The sequence below is a fragment of the Cervus elaphus genome, chromosome 19 (genome assembly GCF_910594005.1).
Source record: "Cervus elaphus chromosome 19, mCerEla1.1, whole genome shotgun sequence".
In the NCBI taxonomy this organism is placed as follows: domain Eukaryota; kingdom Metazoa; phylum Chordata; class Mammalia; order Artiodactyla; family Cervidae; genus Cervus; species Cervus elaphus.
The window spans coordinates 91,843,623-91,862,647 of record NC_057833.1 but is presented as its reverse complement, the minus strand read 5'-3'; the positions used below and the strand labels follow the sequence as shown (position 1 = coordinate 91,862,647).

Sequence of the window (19,025 nt, the reverse complement as noted above, 5' to 3'; positions counted from 1 at the left end):
CCCTTCAATATCATTTATCATTCTCAATCAGCAACTTTAATTTTATTAATAAAAATCATAATAAAAAAAAAAAAACCTCACCGATGACAAGAGAGCAAACTAGCTTTAGCTACTCCTTCCTCCCAAGTCAGACATGAGTCAACTATGTAACTGAGGAAAAGCATGGCCCCAAGCAAGTCATAAAAACTGTAAGAACACCTGGAGAGGTAAGAGGTAGTCTTGATGTGGTGTGGAAAGGGGCCATATCTGCACAGCAGTCAAAGAAGGAGCCTGAGGAGAGGATCAGTTAGAGATGTTAACTTCTGTGTTCACTATTGCTCTCATTATTTTGGACTGACCTTCATCCACCTCATTGCAATAGCCTCGGGCATCCATTGTCATATCAGGAGTAGAATCTGGGTCGTGAAAAAGTTGATGAAGGTGGAAGATGACCAGTTGCCCTGCCCTTGAGCATCCTCTCCTCCATCTCCTGTGCCTCTAAATTCCCAGGCTGACGGAAAATAACCTAGAGAGACTGCCTCTTGCCAGTGTTGCTATGTTCTAAGGATTTAAGGGTCAGTCTCTGACAGAGGAATTGCCAGAGGAGTGAACTCAGTTCAATTTGGGGGGTGATCTAAAATCTGATGGTGCTGGAAGCTTTCTCCACCATGGAGCACATCCCTTCCCGTCTCCTAAAAATCACTGAAGGAACATTCTAGTGTGTGTTCCTCGTAACATTTCTTTGTAACATTGGCAGACAGGGTTGACCCCAGGATTACATGAGCTCACAGGCCAAAATAACCAGATGCCCAAGGAGCACCACCACTGAAAAACAGAGACCAAAATCTGGACATAGACCACAAAAAGCAAAATTATTGAAACAGGCAAGCTGACAATTTAAAGTAGGCACATTGAAGATAAAGAATATTAAAGATCGATATTAGATAAAGGTATTTAAAGGTAGATAAAGATATTAGATAAATATAAAATATTAGATAATATTAGTAATTTGGGACAGATACAAGACGTTGTAAAAATAATCAAATGGAAATATTAAACAGAAAAAAAGTTAAAATAGAGAAAAATGGATACCACTTTTATCTAAAACAAAATCAAAGTGAAGTAAAAGTTGCTCAGTCCTGTCTGACTCTTTGCGATCCCATGGACTGTAGACCGCCAGGCTCCTCTGTCCATGGAATTCTCCAGGCAAGAATACTGGAGTGGGTTGCCATTCCCTTCTCCAGAGGATCTTCCCAGGCTAGGGATCGAACCCAGGGCTCCTGTATTACAGGCAGATTCTTCACCGTTTGAACCACCAGGGAAGCCCAAAACAAAATTGGAATCAGTCAATTAATGGAAAAGTCACTTAAAGCAAGGAATCATTTTTAAATGACACAAATACCTTCACATTTCTCATTTACATAAATGCATCTTAATTTACCAATCTTTTGATAGTCAATGCTTTTTCTTTGAATCTTAGAGTTCTAGGATGTCTTTCTTGTGTCTTTCTTGCACAAAGCACACTCAAAATATATCTACCAGAACTTCCAGTTTCTATTTCTGTGTCTTTAATTCAGAGCCAAGAATTAAAAAACATGCACAACGCGTGTAAGTTGAATCCTTCTATATTTCAGTGTATTTTTGTAACATTTTACAGTTGTCCTCCTCACTACTAATTCAGTAGCATTTTCTATGCAACTAATTTTTACCACGTCTTCTCTACACATTTAACTTAGTGTTTTGAAAAAAAAAATTCTTTTTCATAGTCACACTTAACCTACATAGATAAATTAACAGTTATGAATACCAGTTTAAAGCAAACATATACAGACTTTGGGAGTAATGGAATTGACTCTTGTCACCGTCTGGTCAAGGCTATGGTTTTTCCAGTGGTCACGTATGGATGTGAGAGTTGGACTGTGAAGAAAGCTGAGCACCGAAAAATTGATGCTTTTGAACTGTGGTGTTGGAGAAGACTCTTGAGAGTCCCTTGGACTGCAAGGAGATCCAACCAGTCCATCCTAAAGGAGATCAGTCCTGGGTGTTCACTGGAAGGACTGATGCTGAAGCTGAAACTCCAGTACTTTGGCCACCTCATGCGAAGAGTTGACTCATTGGAAAAGACCCTGATGCTGGGAAAGATTGGGGGCAGGAGGAGAAGGGGACGACAGAGGATGAGATGGCTGGATGGCATGACCGACTCGATGGGCATGAGTTTGAGTAAACTCCGGGAGTTGGTCATGGACAGGGAGGCCTGGTGTGCTGTGATTCATGGGGTCGCAAAGAGTCAGACACGACTGAGCAACTGAACTGGACTGAACTGAAGCCTAAAAATTTATATGGTGGGTGTAGGAGTGACTTGGGCGACTGGAGAGTAATCTGGTGCCATCAGCATTTGCTGTGCAGAAGGCATTGGTCACTGTGCTTTCCGGCACAGTCTTTCCCTCCATGTATGATCATGGTACAAACTCATTCTGAACATCATCAAAAATATACACATAGCCCAAAATAACTTTCTGCAGGATCTTCGTGGGGTAACTTTGAAGTGCCTAAACAGTTTGGAAACAAAATAAAATTAGCTCTAAAGCACCAAAGTAAGTCGAAGCTAAAACTTTCATTCAGATTAGATTTCTGCATGCGTGGTTCTTATGTGAAAATAGAACTGCCTTCCTTGGAAACAAAGAGATATACATTCTTGTACTGTAATAATTTATAATTTTGGACATTTTACCTATATTGTCAAGGATGTGCTGTTGCTTCAATACAAAGAGACCTTAAGGAGGGAGCTTAATGAATCTTGCTAAAAAAGAAAGCTCAACAAAGTTAATCAGTGTAAGATAAGAGTTTTCTGGAGTTCAATACAAGCAGTGACAATCTACCCTCACCACACTTTAACTCTCACAAAGAAACAAGTCAAGCAAGCTTAATTTTCATCAGCTATTGATTTATGGATATTCGTGTCTTCATAAAAATCATTTGGTAGCTGTTTTCTAATTAAGTGGCATTATTCAAATATCATATATTTTTTGTCTTCATTTTTCATTGATTTCTCTGATTTATAAACTCTTTCACATGTTCCAATTTCTTATCATGTTTAACACAATCATTGTTCTACTCTAAGCTTCAAGCCTTCTATTGAATGCCTTTACATAATCTAATCTAATTGAGTTCAAACTCTTCTTCATAATAAAAACAATTTTAACCTTTTGCTGTAATTTTTTTTCCTTTGTCAGTCAAATTAATGGACTCTTTAACCATCTGGAAAACAAAAAAATTGAGAGCTTGAATATTGAATATTACTATTTATGTATAGTGTTATGTACTTGTATCAGACTTAAAATCATTTTGAAACACACAAGAAAACAATCTGCACCTTTTTACATTCTAAACTGTAAAATATCTACCTCCATGTGTTGTACAAAAGATGACCTCAAAGCAAAGAGAAAAGCTTAACAAAGATTTTGGCTAAATAGCCAAACTCAGGCTAAATAACAAATCAGTTGAATTAGTCTTCAAATTATTTTCCCTCAAAAATAGAAGATGGAGTAAGAATGGTAAAATGTGTTTTTTCAGAAAGTTATCAAAGGGGTTCAAATATGATAGATACACTAACAAAAATGACAGTTTTTATCGGGAGTAACATAAAGTGAAGCAAAGAAACTAGAAATTTTCAAGTTAGTGATACAACTGTTATTCCAAACACATGTTTCAACTTCTCAAAATTGAGGCAAAGCCTTTCTCAATTAGTTTGACTCTAGTGTTTCCATTTGTCCTGATACTCTGTCCATTACATTGTGAAACAGCTGATCGTAAAACAACACTGAATAATGTCCTCAGTCCTAGGCATTTTAGTTTGCAACACTTTCATCAAGGAAATGGGGCGGCATAAAAACTCACAGTGGTGAGGCTCAATATTCAGTTTGTTGCCAGTGACAAATCTTCGTGTAGAGAGACCACACGGTCCTCATGGTGGAGGAATGGTGTAGTTTCAGTCGTGTTGTGGGTGGTTGTCCCTCATGTCAGTGGCAAGGGCTGGGGTGTTGGTATTCAACTCAGAGACCTACCTAAAGAAATGAAATCATTAGAAATCTTCCTTTTTGTGTACATTCTTCATACTCCCATTCAAGAAATAATTCATCATAGGCTAATTATAAAGATGAAAAGATGCACAAGATGAATAAGGAGATTAAGAATAGCTAAATGCAGAAAGTAGAAGAAATGGATATTAACCTTTAAAATTTTTGATAATATGTGTATTTTATCAATGCCTAACAATATTAATGTTTCTCTTGGATTATTCACTAGGAGTTTTTTTTAAGCATAGTTTTAATTTCTTCAGAGAAAATATATTGTTTCAACTAATTAATTTTCTTTATTTATTGGCAAGGCCACAGAGAAATTAATTATGCTGTTCCATGTCTCCCTTTTTTCCCCTTGAAAGCCAACACTATTAGATTTGCTGAGAAAATCCTTCTGGAGGACATTTATTTGAAAATAATTCTGGTCACTGTAGGCCCCCAGCCCTTGCAGATATTCTAGACTAGAGGCCCCATATGCCAACCACAAACTTCTAGCAAAATATTTACTTTCAAAACAAATAAGACTGTAAGATGAAAAGTGGCAGTTGCTGTCTAAACTGTAAGATCACCTAACTGCAACTCTTCTGGTAGAAATCCCCTTTCTGCTGTTAGAGCAAGCAGGATAAAAGAAAATGATACCCTATTTGACTCTTATTTTTTTATGAGCTGAAGAAGTAGGAGAAGCATTGAAAGTGATAAGAGAACCAAATTTCAACTCAATAAAAGGAAAGATCTTCCAACAGTTGTGCTCTTTGCAACCCTATGGACTGTAGCCCACTAAGCTCCTCATCCATGGGATTCTCCAGGCAAGAATACTGAAGTGGGTCACCATGCCCTCCTCCAGGGGATCTTCCCAACCCAAGGATTGAATCTGCATCTCTTATGTCTCCTGCATTGGCAGGCAGGTTCTTTACCACTAGTGCTACCTGGGAAGCCCCTCTAACTGTTACAGATGTCCAAAAATGCCATTTGCTTCCTTGATTAAGAGGTGAAGTTTTTGCCTTTGGCCGTGTTCAACTATAAGCCAGAGAGCCCTAACCAAGAGTGTTGGAGCAATCAAGCATTGGCTAGATGTCTGGACTACATACATCACAATATAACTCTGGCTTTGAAATTGATGTTCCTATATTTTAGGCTATGTGTGTGTGTGTGTGTGTGTCCATTCATCGAAATAGATCTAAGGCCAGTCTTATGTGGGGAACTGATATGCCTGATCAATATCATGATAATAAGCACTTTGAAGCTGCAGACTTGAGAAGATATTCTTAACCTAATGGTGCATTAACTTAAATGCAACCTTACAAAACTTTGTACTTTTCCCTTAATAGCCTCCCAAAACAGGTAGAATCAAAAGTAGAAAACCTCCAGAAATAAGAACAATATTATCAGAGTTTACTGGCTGAAGTAATTTAGCAGACTCATAGAAAATAACCTTCCCTTTAAGTTATAAGCTCAAGGATTTCAAGAAAATCTGACTACAGTTTTTATTCAGTTTAATGAAGCTCAATTCCTTGTAGCTGTAACTACATTTCTTTCCTATATTAGCTTTACTTACTTAATGATACCTATTCGTCTTCCTAAAATGTGTTTTGCTGTGTTTTTATAGGCTGTGCTTTTGGAAGTCTTATGTTTTAACAAAGTCAAATTAAGTTTAAAGGAAGACAATGAAAAACACAGGGGATGAAAGAGGGCTGGGTAGCAGCCAGGAGTGCATGGTGAACCCCAAAATTCTCAAAGAAATGACAAAGATGCAGCTCTCTGAACACTCAAGCCCTGTGGATGGCCTTGACTACAGGACCAGTAGAGCCCTGACCTTGAAGCATCTGATATTGGATTTGAAGCCCACCTCCTGCAGATGGGGCAGAGACACTGCATGAAGTTTGTCTTATTTTAGGCCATAGATAGATATAGACATAAAAATACACAATATATGTATAACAATATTATAAAACTGTATAATCATTATATAAGACACAGTCCAGAAATTTCTCCAAGGGGAAAAGAGGTTATAGGAAAGGAGATTTGTCTTGATGTTACATGGGCATGGCAAGACCTTTGGTTTTACTTTCATTTTTTGAGAGAAGGAAAGGGTTAGAAGGATTGGGTTGGAGGGGATGGTAAATAGACATTATGGGGAGAAAAGTATCCCCATCTCAAGTCACCCCCTGCTTCCACTAGTTAGGTACAAAGAAATTTACCTTTTGGGTTTTTTTACTAAAAAAAAAAAAAAAACAACACATAATCAGAATTACAGATATCTTCCCTACCAAAAAAGAACTGCCCTGATGATCAAACAAGATGTATGAAACTCTGCTTTGTAGACTCTAATGTATTACAAGTATTCACCAATGCTATTATTAACTGTTAGTAACAAACATCTTGCTGTCCCTGAACTTGGATCTTGTCTAGTGGAGAGGCAGCGTAGTCTGGCAGAGGGGGTGTGGACTTTGGACAAAACTCAGGACAGCTCAATTCTTCCCTTTATTGTGTTTTATGTGGACAAATGCATTAATATGGTCAAGTGCAGTTGTCCCAACTGTAAAATAGAAATAATAATATCAATTTATGAGTTTTCTTGTTATAATAACATGAATTGTTAAATTTTTTTGAAAGCCTTTAACACATTCCCTAGCACAAATCCTAAAAAGTGAGTCCCATTGGCATTATTACTATTTTAGAAGTATAATAGTAATACTGATATTATTTTGTTGTTGTTATTTAGTTGTTATGTCATGTCCAACTCTTCTGCAACCCTATGGACTATAACCTGCCAGTTCTTCTGTCCATGGGATTTTCCAGTCAAGAATACTGGAGGGGGTTGCTGTTTCCTTCTCCAGAGGATCTTCCTGACTCAGGGATAGAACCTGTGTCTTCTGCATTGGCAATTCTTTACCACTGAGCTGCCAGGGAAGCCCACTGATACTATTACAATGTCCTAAATCTAGAAAAGGACCTCAAAGGATTGCACTTGTACTTATTTGTAAATCTTATACTTATAAATCTTTGGCTTCATAAAATGAGGCTTCACTCTGGGTACCATGATCTTGACTGGCAAGAAAGCTTCTGTCCTGGTGGTAAAGATCACGGGTCTTAAGCACAATTCATCTCCTATGCTTACCTCTAGAGCCCATAGGAATTACTGGGTGCATCTTGAGCAGATTCCCTCAGGATATAGGACCAAGCAAGTATTACAATCCCAGGAGTAAAAGTTTATAATTCTAATAGAATATATTATAATGTTTGTTTGCAAATCCCCCAATATAGTAATGAAAATTGTTTATTGGTACTCTAGTTGGCTTCTTGCATGTCTCAGTGGGTATGGACTCTGCCTACAATGCAGTAGACACAGGCAGATGTAAGTTCAATCCCCAGGTCGGAAAGATCCCCTGGAGGAGGGTATGGCAACCCACTCCAGTATTCTTGCCTGGAGAATCCCATGGACAGAGGAGCCTGGTGGGCTACAGTCCATGGGGTCACAAAGAGTTGGACAAGGCTAAAGCAACTGAACAGACACACAGTCCAGTTTGTTCAGAATAGTTGTAGATATACCCAATAAGATATAAAAAACAAAATCTGAGGTATTCTCTAAAGAAGGCTCCCAGTTAAAAATAAAGGCAAATTTTGTTAACAAACAAAAAAATTAATCCCAGGACAAAATTATGGAAAAAATAAAAGAATGCACTTAGTTCTTTCTTTACTTTCACTTTTATTACAGTTTTGTAGGTTCTTTAACATCCAAATTAAAATGAATTTCAGTGCGCTACTTGGACAAGTAGATGAAAGTCAGTATGTTGGGCCAAATAGAGGCCACATTGAGGAGTCCACGTGAATTTAATTAGTGTTAGTTAATCTGGGGGTAGTGAACTGCTGTAATATTTCTGCACATGAACCAGAGTAATATAGTAGTTTCATTCTTTCACTATTAGGAGAAAGAATCAATCAGAATTAGTAATAAACATATTTTATAAAACAGATATAAATAAAAAAGAAATGCTTCACCATGGCACCAGGTTTTCCTTCCCTTGCTTTCATGTTTAGAGTTGGTATGATTTTTTTGATCCAAAAGAATTCAAGTTCTGGAAGATTCTTTGTATAAAAGGTTGCAATAATACTTGAAAAATGATCATATGTAAAATCTTCAATACAGTTAATATCAATTCAAAATAAATAAATAAAACAGATATGATTTTTTCTTACTTTCTAGTAATTACAGTAAGTAACACCAAATGAAAAACATAGTATCAAAGAAGTCTGTAAAAAACATGATTTGCTGACCATTATAAGTTGTTTAATTAGCATAGGAGTGGTTACCATGAACTTTTAAAACTTTTAAAGATAGATTGTCCTCTTATGAAGTTTAAATATTCCCCTAGTCTTGTTTGCATTATTAAATTGCTTCTTTTTCCTAAAGAAAAGGTTTCCTAAGCAAATATTATTTTAAACCTGAGTCCCCGCCAAAGGCTCACAAACTGTGAATTAATAGAAATAAAACAAATGCTGCCTACTGTACTAGATAAATAAAATGTTGATTCAAGTTATTTTTCATTGACCCTGAGTGGGAAGGAAGTAGATTTGAGGTTATTCATATTGAATCCTGTATCAACTATTTTGACATTTGTTGTTATTATTGTTACTACTCTTATTGGTTTTGGGGTAGAGTTTGTTCTTTATTTTTTTCAAAATTGACCAATAAATCTATTCCCTTGGTAATTGACTACTCTGGGCCAGACTGGGGCAGTGAAGGTTTAACGACCAAATTGGTTGCTTCTGTCAGCTTGGCCAGTAGTCTTTTTTGGCACAGGGGACCAGTTTCGTGGGAGACAAGTGTTCCATGGACCAGAGGGTGGGAGATAGTTTTGGGATGATTCAAGCACATTACATTTATTGTGTAGTTTATCTCTATTTTTATTACATCAGCTCTACCTTAGATCATCATGCTTTAGATCCTGAAGGTTGGGGACCCCTGCAGTAGAACTTAATATAGATTCTCCTTCTGAAACATGTCTTCAGGAGATTTTTGCATGTGAAACACAAGGTTGAATTTGCCCACACATTTTCATTAAGTGCCCCAAGAAGGAAGTTATTATGAAGCCTATTCATTCAGAGGAATTTTGTTACATGATATAAATAGACAAAGGAGTGCTAATCAGTGCTGCTGCCTTGCTTTGAAGGGAATCTTTTTTAAAATTCTAACAACCAGCTACAATTTAAAATGAGTCGATCAGATTGTCAAAGGTTTATTTTTTTAATTGATAAAAATTAATTTTGGCAAGAATATGAGGAAAATACAGCCTCCACACCATTGTTAGAGATGAAAATTGGTATAATCTTTCTGACAGGCAGACTGGTAGTATGTTGAAAAAGAAAAATTAATGTATGTCCTTTGACAGAAGTAGCCCATATCTGGATATTTCACCTAAGGAATAATCATTCAGCTGGGGAGAGAGGTTTGTATAAAGATGCTCAGTGCAGTTTTGTTTATAAGGGGAAAATCTGAAACAACCAAATGTCTAAAAATGGGTAATAATGGGCCCAGCGAAATAAAATTTGATATGAAGCTACAAAGAGATTGTGGTCCCATTAAAAATTGTTTAGTTGATTCAAATTTATTGCCATAGAAAGAGGCTTATAAATATTGAGCTAGTGAAAGTAAATTATATAAAAATACAGTCAGATTTATGGAGCATTGTGCATGATGACTGCCCTGATGCCTCAGTGTAAAGAATCCTCCTGCCAATGAAGGAGACACGGGTTCAATTCCTGGGTCAGGAAGATCCCCTGGAGAAGGGAAGGACTACCCACTCCAGTATTCTTGCCTGAAGAATCCCATGGACAGAGGAGTCTGGCGGGCTAGAGTCAATATGGTCGCAAAAGAATCAGACACAACTGAGTGACTGAACACACACACAGATACGGATGCTTGATAATTTCCTAAAACTAAAAAGATGAAGAGCTGCTGTGAAAGCAAGGCTAAAGGAAGAAAATATTTGGGAAATATCTTATTCTACTCTATTTTTTAAATTTTCATTTTTAATTGAAGGACAATAGCTTTATAGTGTTGTGTGAGTTTCTTCCATACAACAGTGTGAATCAGCTGTAAGTATATATATATATCCCCTCCCTCTGAAGCCTCCCTCCCACCCCTTCCATCTACCCATCTAGGTCATCACAGAGCACTGAACTGAGCGCCCTGTGTTATATAGCAGCTTCCCACTAGTACCTCTTTTACACATGCTAGTGTATATATGCCAATACTTCTCTTTCAATTTGTCCCACCCTCTCCTACCGCTGGGTCTACAAGTCTCTTCTGTATGTCTAGTCCGGTCCTGCAAATAAGTTCATCAATACCATTTTTTCTAGATTCCATATATATGCATTAATATATTACTTTGATATTTGTTTTTCTTTCTTGTAGTTTAATTCAGTTTTTTTAAATTCTGAAAGTAACATGTTTTTGGTAAAAAAATTAATACAAACGTCAAATGTTTGTAAAGTGAAGTGAACAAGCTATGTGTACATGTATATGTTAATACACTTGACGGATTCATACATATACAAACATACTTTTTGTTTCTTTAACTTACTTTTTTTTTTCTGTCTCACATTCAGAAGTCCTAACTCCAGCTAATAACAGCTGAATTCATCACACACATTTCTGAACCAATCACACTGTTTGAAAATGGGGAAAGAAGTGGACCCCAGAGACAAAAGGGGATATAACCACTAAGAAGAGGCTGAATGGATCCTAGTCAGCAAATGTCCTCTCTAGAGTGAAATACATTTGGGATGGGGACCCAAGAAGGGAAGGACCTATGCATTTAACCTTGATATGTGGTTATTAAAGCTATGACAAACCTAGACAGTGCATTAAAAAGTAGAGACATCACTTTGCCAACAAAGGTCCGTATAGTCAAAGCTATGGTTTTTCCAGTAGTAATGTTTGGATGTGAGAGTTGGACCATAAAGAAGGCTGAGAATCAAAGAACTGATGCTTTTGAATTGTGGTGCTAGAGAAGACTCTTGAGAGCCCCTTGGACAGAAGGATATCAAACCAGTCAATCCTAAAGGAAAACAACGCTAAATATTCATTGAAAGGACAGTTGCTGAAGCTGAAGCTCCAATACTTTGGTCACCTGATGCAAAGAGCCTACTAACCGGAAAAAACTGATGCTGGGAAAGATTAATGGCAGGAGGAGAAAGTGGTGACAGAGGATGAGGTGGTTGGATAGCATCACCAACTCAGTGGACATGAGTTTGAGCAAACTCAGGGAGATAGTGAAGGACAGGGAAGCCTGGTGCGCTGCAGTTCCTGGGATCACAAAGAGTTGTACACAACTTAACAACTGATTAACAACAGCAATGTGATTGTTAATGTCAAAAACTGGGTGGTCTCTCTGGACTGAATGTCTTCCCCTGTCTTCCCCCCAACAAATTCATTTGTTTAAGCCCTCATCCTCAGTGTAATGGTACTTGGAGGTGGGCCTTTGGGAGGTAATTAGGTCATGAGGATGGAGTGCTCATAAATGGGATTAGTACCTTCAGAAGGAGAAACAGTAGAAGGAAGTTCTCCCTTTCTCTCTGCCATGTGAGGACACAGCAAGTAGGTTGCTGTTTGCAAGCCAGGAAGAGAGCCTTCATCAGAACCAAATTTCCCGGCACTTGGATCTTAGAATTCCCAGCCTCCAGAACTATGAGAAAGGAATTTCTGTTGTTCAAGTCACCCAGTCCAGAGTATTTTGTTATAGCAGCCTGACATGTTATGGCACATAGGCAGCAGCCAAATCTCACTTTTTGAAAAAGTAAAGACATAATGAAATAGAAAAGTGGCCCCCATCTCCTGTATTTTCCCTCATATTTTCACACTGTCTCTGGCTAGTTGGGTTACAGTGTTTGTTTGGATGGGCTGGCCTAGAACGTAAAGTGAATGCTGAGGATAATTGATGATCGCTATCGCTGCAGAAAGACCATCCTATACCGAAAGAGCTATGTCTTTTTAATCCATTCTTTCTATTACTGGTTTTAAATAATGTGTCTGACAAGATTCTGCTTTCTTTCTGTCAACTGTCAGTGAACAGGTATTGGGCATTATTTGTGGGGCTGTAAATACATTACATGAAAAAATAATGAGTCCTTAAAAAGTCAAGAGAAATGCCTCCAGAGACGTTTACCTCACATGATGATTTATGTAGGTCCGAGAAGGAAGTTTCAGAAACTTCCCAATGAAAAGTCTGGAACATAAACTAATGTCTCTTCCAAATCTGCCTTTGCTGTAGCCCCTGGACACATTTCCCTTTCACTTCTAATCTGGAAGTTGGAGAATGTTTTTCATGTTCAACTTAAATTGTTTAGTTAATGGTCTAAGAATAACTCTTGGGAGCATCCCTCAGCATAACTTGTTATTACTCTATCCCTCTGACTGAATTTGATGTATCTATTGTGTTCTTGCTGAATAAACTGATCCCTGGGATTTATCATTTTCTTTTTATCAGCTAGAAATTGTAGACATTTAATGGATATACCTACATCAGTCAATTTAATGAGTCTCATTGTATGAAGTTTGAAATATACTGATCATTCTAATGTTGAAATATAGTTGAAATTCATCCTTACCACAGTTTCTAAGTGTCTGGTAGGAATTGTGCCATTGAGGATCATGCTGGTAAATCTCACCCTGGGATATCACTGGCAGCCTTGCAGTTGGAAAGGAGGCTGAGATGTTGACATGGATGTGGCATCTGTCCCTGGGCAGAGAGCCAGGGTGGAGTCAGCTGGCCTGACCAGTATAGGCAGGTCCCCTGTGCCTCTCCAGAGGCTGAGCCTAAGGATGGCCTTCCCAGATACAGGAGGACCATCTAGTCACCAAACACAGCCACATGAAATTAAATGGACTCAAAGCTGAGTCATAATTCATGGCTTTTGTTCTCTATTTTGTTTCCAGTTGTTTGAATTTATGAACTTCTTGGCTGAGAACGTCATCTTCTGTTACATGGGCCTGGCGCTGTTCACATTCCAGAATCATATCTTCAATGCTCTTTTCATACTTGGAGCCTTTGTATCCTTTGAAATGTAGAACACAAGGTGATGAGAGAAGAAAACAATCTACTTAACTTTAGGAATTATTCTTTTAAATTGTTCATTTTCCTCAGATTTACTGCAAAGTTCAAATTCAAAGCATGTGAGTAATTTGAGTTAGGGGAGAAAAGCATCCTAAGAAATATTAGGGCCTTTATTAAATGTCTATGGTTCAAGACATAAAGTTTGGAAATTGCTGAGGGAAATAAAGGGAAAAAGCTGAAAAAAAAAGACATTTTTTGAATATTCAAAATATGTTTAACTAAAATTATGAATCATTTACATAAAAATTATGTCAATCCATTTTTTATGTTTAATCTGCATTAGAACGTATCAGAAGACAGCCAGGCCTTAGAACTTTAGAAATACTTTCACTGCAAGATGGTAAAATCTTTTTTCCAGTGAGACTTTGTAAAAAGGATAGACAGAGTAAAGATCAAGTCAAATTACCATGATGGATGTGCTTTCACTATCTTAAGCATTGTGCACATGTAAGTTTAATAAGACATCCTCTTTCCTGTACATAAAAGAACAGGTAAAGTCTAGACCTCACTTTTAATGCAGGGGGCTTTTCTTGCTCTAGGTCTGGGGTCTAAGCATTCCCAGAGGGAATGGATGTCTATCAGAAAAGCTACTGAGCCACTGTGGATATTCCCAGGGATAGTCAGCAGCTGTTATCCTTGTTCCTGGTTGGAAAATGGACAGATGCCCTCTGGGACCACAAGTAGATGATCCTAACAGCCAAGAGAGCCAACTCCTCTCTGGAAGCCCTGGTCCAGCGAGGCACCAGCCCTGGCCTCTTGTTCTCTTTTCACTGAGCGGAGAAGTGAATTTTCAAATTCCATCCAAATGTTAGGAGGATGCTCCCTCTTTCCCAAATAACTCCTCCCATTTGAGGACAAACTAGCATAGACAGTCAAGGAAGATGTCCAAGATGTCAAAAGGGGAGAGATGACTACCACCAGTATTTTCATAGATTTTTTAACCTGTATAGCTTGGATTTTAGTGAAATACCTCTTAAAGCAGAAGTTGTTTTATACATTTAGACAGGCAATTCCTCTCAAAATTAAATTCACTAAAAGAAAAAAAAATAAGTGAAGCTTGCTAGATTTAGAGAGTATAAACTGATGGAAAGTAAGATGATTATCGTGAGCCAAAGCACATTTATCCTTTCTCAAGTGCTGCTTGAGAGGATAATGGCACAGCCTTGGAACGGTCTCTGCCTCACATTTTGCAGCGGAATTGAGCGTAGAGTCAGTTATCAGCCACATAAATGTGATGAGAAAATTTACGGTGATTGAAATGGTATTGGGTTAACAATTTTAAACCGAGTATATGTTCAAAGAAGACAGAGTCCTCTATTATTTCTGGAAAGAAAATGACATTGAAAGATGAATTTTGGAAGCGCTTTGGACATACATGTATCGACATGTTTATTCCTGTTTTCTGGGTCATAATATAGAGAAGCTTAAGGACATAATATTTAAAGCCCAAGGACTATCACATTTATTGCAGCAACATTTTCCTCAATGTTTCCCTGCGCTTATCCACAGGTAGCAATTTTTGTGGCCAGAGCCTGCAACATATATCCCCTCTCCTTCCTCCTGAATCTAGGCAGGAAACACAAGGTCCCCTGGAACTTTCAGCACATGATGATGTTTTCAGGTATGTGAATTTTGTTGTGTGTTCATGCAACTCTTCTCTCATACTTTTTCCTTGTACTTGGAAAACCATGTACACGTATTATACTTAGAGACTTCTTGGGGAAGCATAACTTCTCTTTATCCCATTGTACCTACTTTCATTCTACTATCCATACATTATGTGCAACAGTGGCATTTCTTTCCAGAAAGAAAATGAAATTCAAGAGAATCCGGTTAAGATGGCCATGAGTTTCAATATCTTCCAGAAACTGGCCAGAATCTGGCCTAGAATAGCCACTGAACTTTTCCCTGACCTGTGCTTAGTTGCTCAGTTGTGTCCGACTCTTTGGGACCACATAGACCACAGCCCGCCAGGCTCCTCTGTCCATGGGGATTCTCCAAGCAAGAATACTGGAGTGGGTTGCCATGCCCTCCTCCAGGGAATCTTCCCAACCCAGGGATTGAACCCAGCTCCCTCTCACTGCAGGCGGATTCCTTAACTGAGCCACCAAGGGAGCCCTTTTCTGACCTATTTCAGATCAATTTTCAGTTGGAGGAATTTACATAATTGTTTCACAAAATGCAGACTTACAGATAAATATGTGTAAGTGGTGCCATTTCTGTCCAATGTTATGACTCCTTCTCCTTAGAAGCCTTGCTGCTTCCCTAGGCAAAGCCCCAGGAAGTTTTCATGGTTAATACAGAAGTAAATCACATCTAAGTATGATCAGTTACTAGTTGAGAAAAGTGTTAATTGCATTTCCACCAAATACCAAGAGCCGTCCTACACACAGGTGGATGAAACCAACAAAGTCTCTAATATCAAACCATGCCTGAAGACCCCTTTTTCCCAAAGAAAACAAACAAAATGAATTTGCTGACCCTGAACTGCTCTGGCGACTGTGTTTCTTTATGTTCAATTAATTTTCCTACCATCAGCCTTTTCTTATTTGGAGACTTTTCCCCTTACATGACTTCTATGTACTTGTACACTTATATTACAGTCAGAGGCAGTTCACTGGAAGATACATGAGAGTAAAACAAAGCTTCACAATAGAGCAAACAAAATTCGGGGTATACAGGAGGATATGGAAAAAGTGAGAAAAACTATCATTTACTGAATATCTGCTATTTGCCTCTCATTATAAATCAATGCTAAAAACGTGAAAGTTAAAGTCGCTCAGTTGTGTCCGACTCTTTGAAACCTTGTGGACTATACAGTCCATGGAATTCTCCAGGCCAGAATACTGGAGTGGGTAGCCTTTACCTTCTCCAGGGCATTTTCTCAACCCAGGGATTGAACCCAGGTCGTCCGCATTGCAGGCAGATTCTTTACCAGCTGAACCACAAGGGAAGCCCAAATTAATCCTATGAAGCAGATATTAATCCATTTTCTAGATGGAAAAAAATGAGGTTCAGAATCTCAAAAAGGTTAAGTAACTTGGCTGAGGATGAAATTATCCCTAAGCCAAGGTCTGTGAAACTTCACCTCAAACCCCAACAAATCCACATTTTTAGAAGTAGGAATAAGGACTTCTCCAGTGGCTCGGCAGTAAAGAAATCTGCTTGCAATTCAGGAGACACAGGGTTCAATCTGTGGGTCAGGAAGATCTCCTAGAAAAGGAAGTGGCAACTCACTCCAGTATTCTTGCCTGGAAAATCCCATGGACAGATGAGCTTGGTGGGCTACGGTCCATGGGGTTACAAAGAGTTGGACACAACTTAGTGACTGAACAACAACTAGGAATAAAAGGCTTGTTTCACCTTCACTTCCCTCCTAGCCTGTTCCACACAGTACAGGGTAGCAGCTCCCAGGTTGACAATGAGTCATTTAATCACGTGCAGACAAATGGAGATCCAGAGTTTAAAAATGTCCTCCTGTAGGCCTCTGACAGTGCTTCCCTACATTTCCAGATATGCCGGTGTGGCCTGCCCGAGAGAGAGAGTCATAATTTAAGTTGTACCAATAGGTGATCTTTAATTTAAAGCAGTGGTGAACTTTGGTAATGATTAACTCTTATAATGGGACAGCAAAACACAGATTGGATCACATAAAGAAGTTGACACTGAGGTGCATTTTTGTAAAGCGTTTTGAGGAGTTGGGAAGCACTGTTCCTTCTTTTCCATCAAAATATCAGTAGCTTCACTCTGGAGAATTGTGGTTTATTTTTAAAACTGGGATATTATATTTTAAACAATGCTTTATTTTACAAAGAAGATTTTGAGAAAAGTGCAAGGTTTAAATAGCTATCTTGGGATGTGAAACGTCTGCCCGAATAACCTCGTGGCTTGCTGGTTTTCTGGATTTGGCATCTTCTGTGTTTGCTTAGCTGTCAAATTGGAGCTGCATTAAAATCTGAGGCCAGCAGTATGATATGTACAGCCAGGGTATGTGAGGAAGCCCAGAACTTGGTGATACCTTTATGATATTCTAAAGTGGGGAGTCAGCGAACTAGGGCCTTTGAACCAAATCTAGCCCACGTGAATTTTGTAAGTGAAGCTGGAACATAGCTCTACTTCTCTTTTTAACACTGCCTGTGCTGCCTTTATGCTGTGTATTCTGTGCAAAGTCGCTTCAGGCGTGTTGGACTCTGCGACCCCATGGGCTGTAGTCCACCGGACTCCTCTGTCCATAGGACTCTCCAGGCAAGAATACTGGAGTGGGTTGCCATGCCCTCCTCCAGGGAATCTTCCTGACACAGAGATCCAACCCACATCTTTTATGTCTCCTGCATTGGCAGGCAGGTCCTTTACCACTAGCACCACCAGGGAAGCCCCATCTTTATGCTACAAGGGCAGAATTGAATGTTGCAGTAGAAACTATATGATTTACAAAACCTAAAACATTTACAACCTGGCCTTATTCTAAAACACCTTCATCCTCTAGAAGGAAAACTATAACTCCATCACATTAATGGGATTGGCATTAATAGTTTAATTAGGGGAATACCCATCCGCCAGTTCCTATTATTAAGAACACTGACTTTTCCACTAAAAAGCTGTCTTCTTAGCTTTAAAATGAGGAAATTGCTATGTTACATGGTTATGTAATTGGATCATAGATGGTCAACTCTAAAATCACTCTGTACCTTTCTAAGACCTTTTGTGGGTAATGTTTTGAGACTCATCTCCAGGGAAAGATAGGCTAGGCATTATTGGTCTCTTTCTGTGGATTAAAAAAGAGAAGGAAAGAAAGACATGGAGAACTTTGGAGTATCTTGCTCACAACCTGGCAACTAGTTAAGAGATGAAATCGAGACTTAAACCTGGGCCTCTGGACTTTGAGTTTATACCCTTCACATCTGCCTTGACAGGACTTCAGATTTACCCTCAAGGTCATGAGAACAGAAGTTAAATCAAAGCTGTGCCCTTTCTAGCCCAGGCAAACTCCAGCATCCAGTTCACAGTAAGCCGCACATGTGGCGACACCCTTCCCCCAGTCATAGTCTCAGTTCTATATTGCACCCACTGATCCCCATCAGAATGTAGGAAGGGTCAAGGGAGTTCACCATGTGGAGGGTAATAGTTTTCTTCAAAAGAGAATGCTCCAGACTAGGCTTTGATTTTCTGCATGAATCCTGATATTCCATACCTCATATTCCACACCTCACTCAGGACCTAAAGTTTTCAATGTATTTGCCGGGAAATAAAGAATTTAAAAAGTAAACTTAAGGTAATGTAAGCCAGAGGAGGAGGTTAAAAAGCAGATCAAATAACACACAGTCTAGTTTTTCTGGGTATGTGGACACCACAACTGCTGAAATCAGAAAAAACGACTGACCCCCTAAAAGGATATTTGCATTATAATGTAGTTTAATGTTCTTAATTATGTCCAGAGGGGTTTTGATCATCCAGTGAGAAGGAAACTTTGAAGCTCGCGGGTGGGACCTAGTTGTCCTTGCCTCACTGAGAAATGAAGATGGAGCTTCTCTTTACACAGCTCAAAACATTTTTCAGAGTCCTTAGAAGAAAGTAAATGACAATGATGCTCTATCTAAAATGGGTGAAAGTGAAAGTGAAGTCACTCAGTTGTGTCCGACTGTTTGCAAGCCCATGGACCATCGTCTACCAGGTTCCTCCATCCATGGGATTCTCCAGGCAAGAATACTGGAGTGGGTTGCCATTTCCTTCTCCAGGGGATCTCCCCAACCCAGGGAGTGTGAATTTACTTACACAGTCCCTCTGTCATCACCCAGCCACGCATTCCACAGACGTTTCCTTACAGGCTCCCTAAGGTAAGTGTTCGAATGAA

The 19,025-nt window shown here is 38.8% G+C and overlaps 1 protein-coding gene across 1 annotated transcript in view; it reads left to right on the top strand.

The window, feature by feature from the left end:
* The window catches only part of SLC9A9 (solute carrier family 9 member A9), a 646,928-nt gene that overhangs the window by 388,894 nt on the left and 239,009 nt on the right, over positions 1-19,025 (top strand). Inside the window, exons 10-11 of the mRNA XM_043875249.1 lie at positions 12,997-13,110; positions 14,684-14,795. Coding sequence (XP_043731184.1) covers positions 12,997-13,110; positions 14,684-14,795 — 226 coding nt within the window. The remainder of the gene's footprint in view (positions 1-12,996; positions 13,111-14,683; positions 14,796-19,025) is intronic.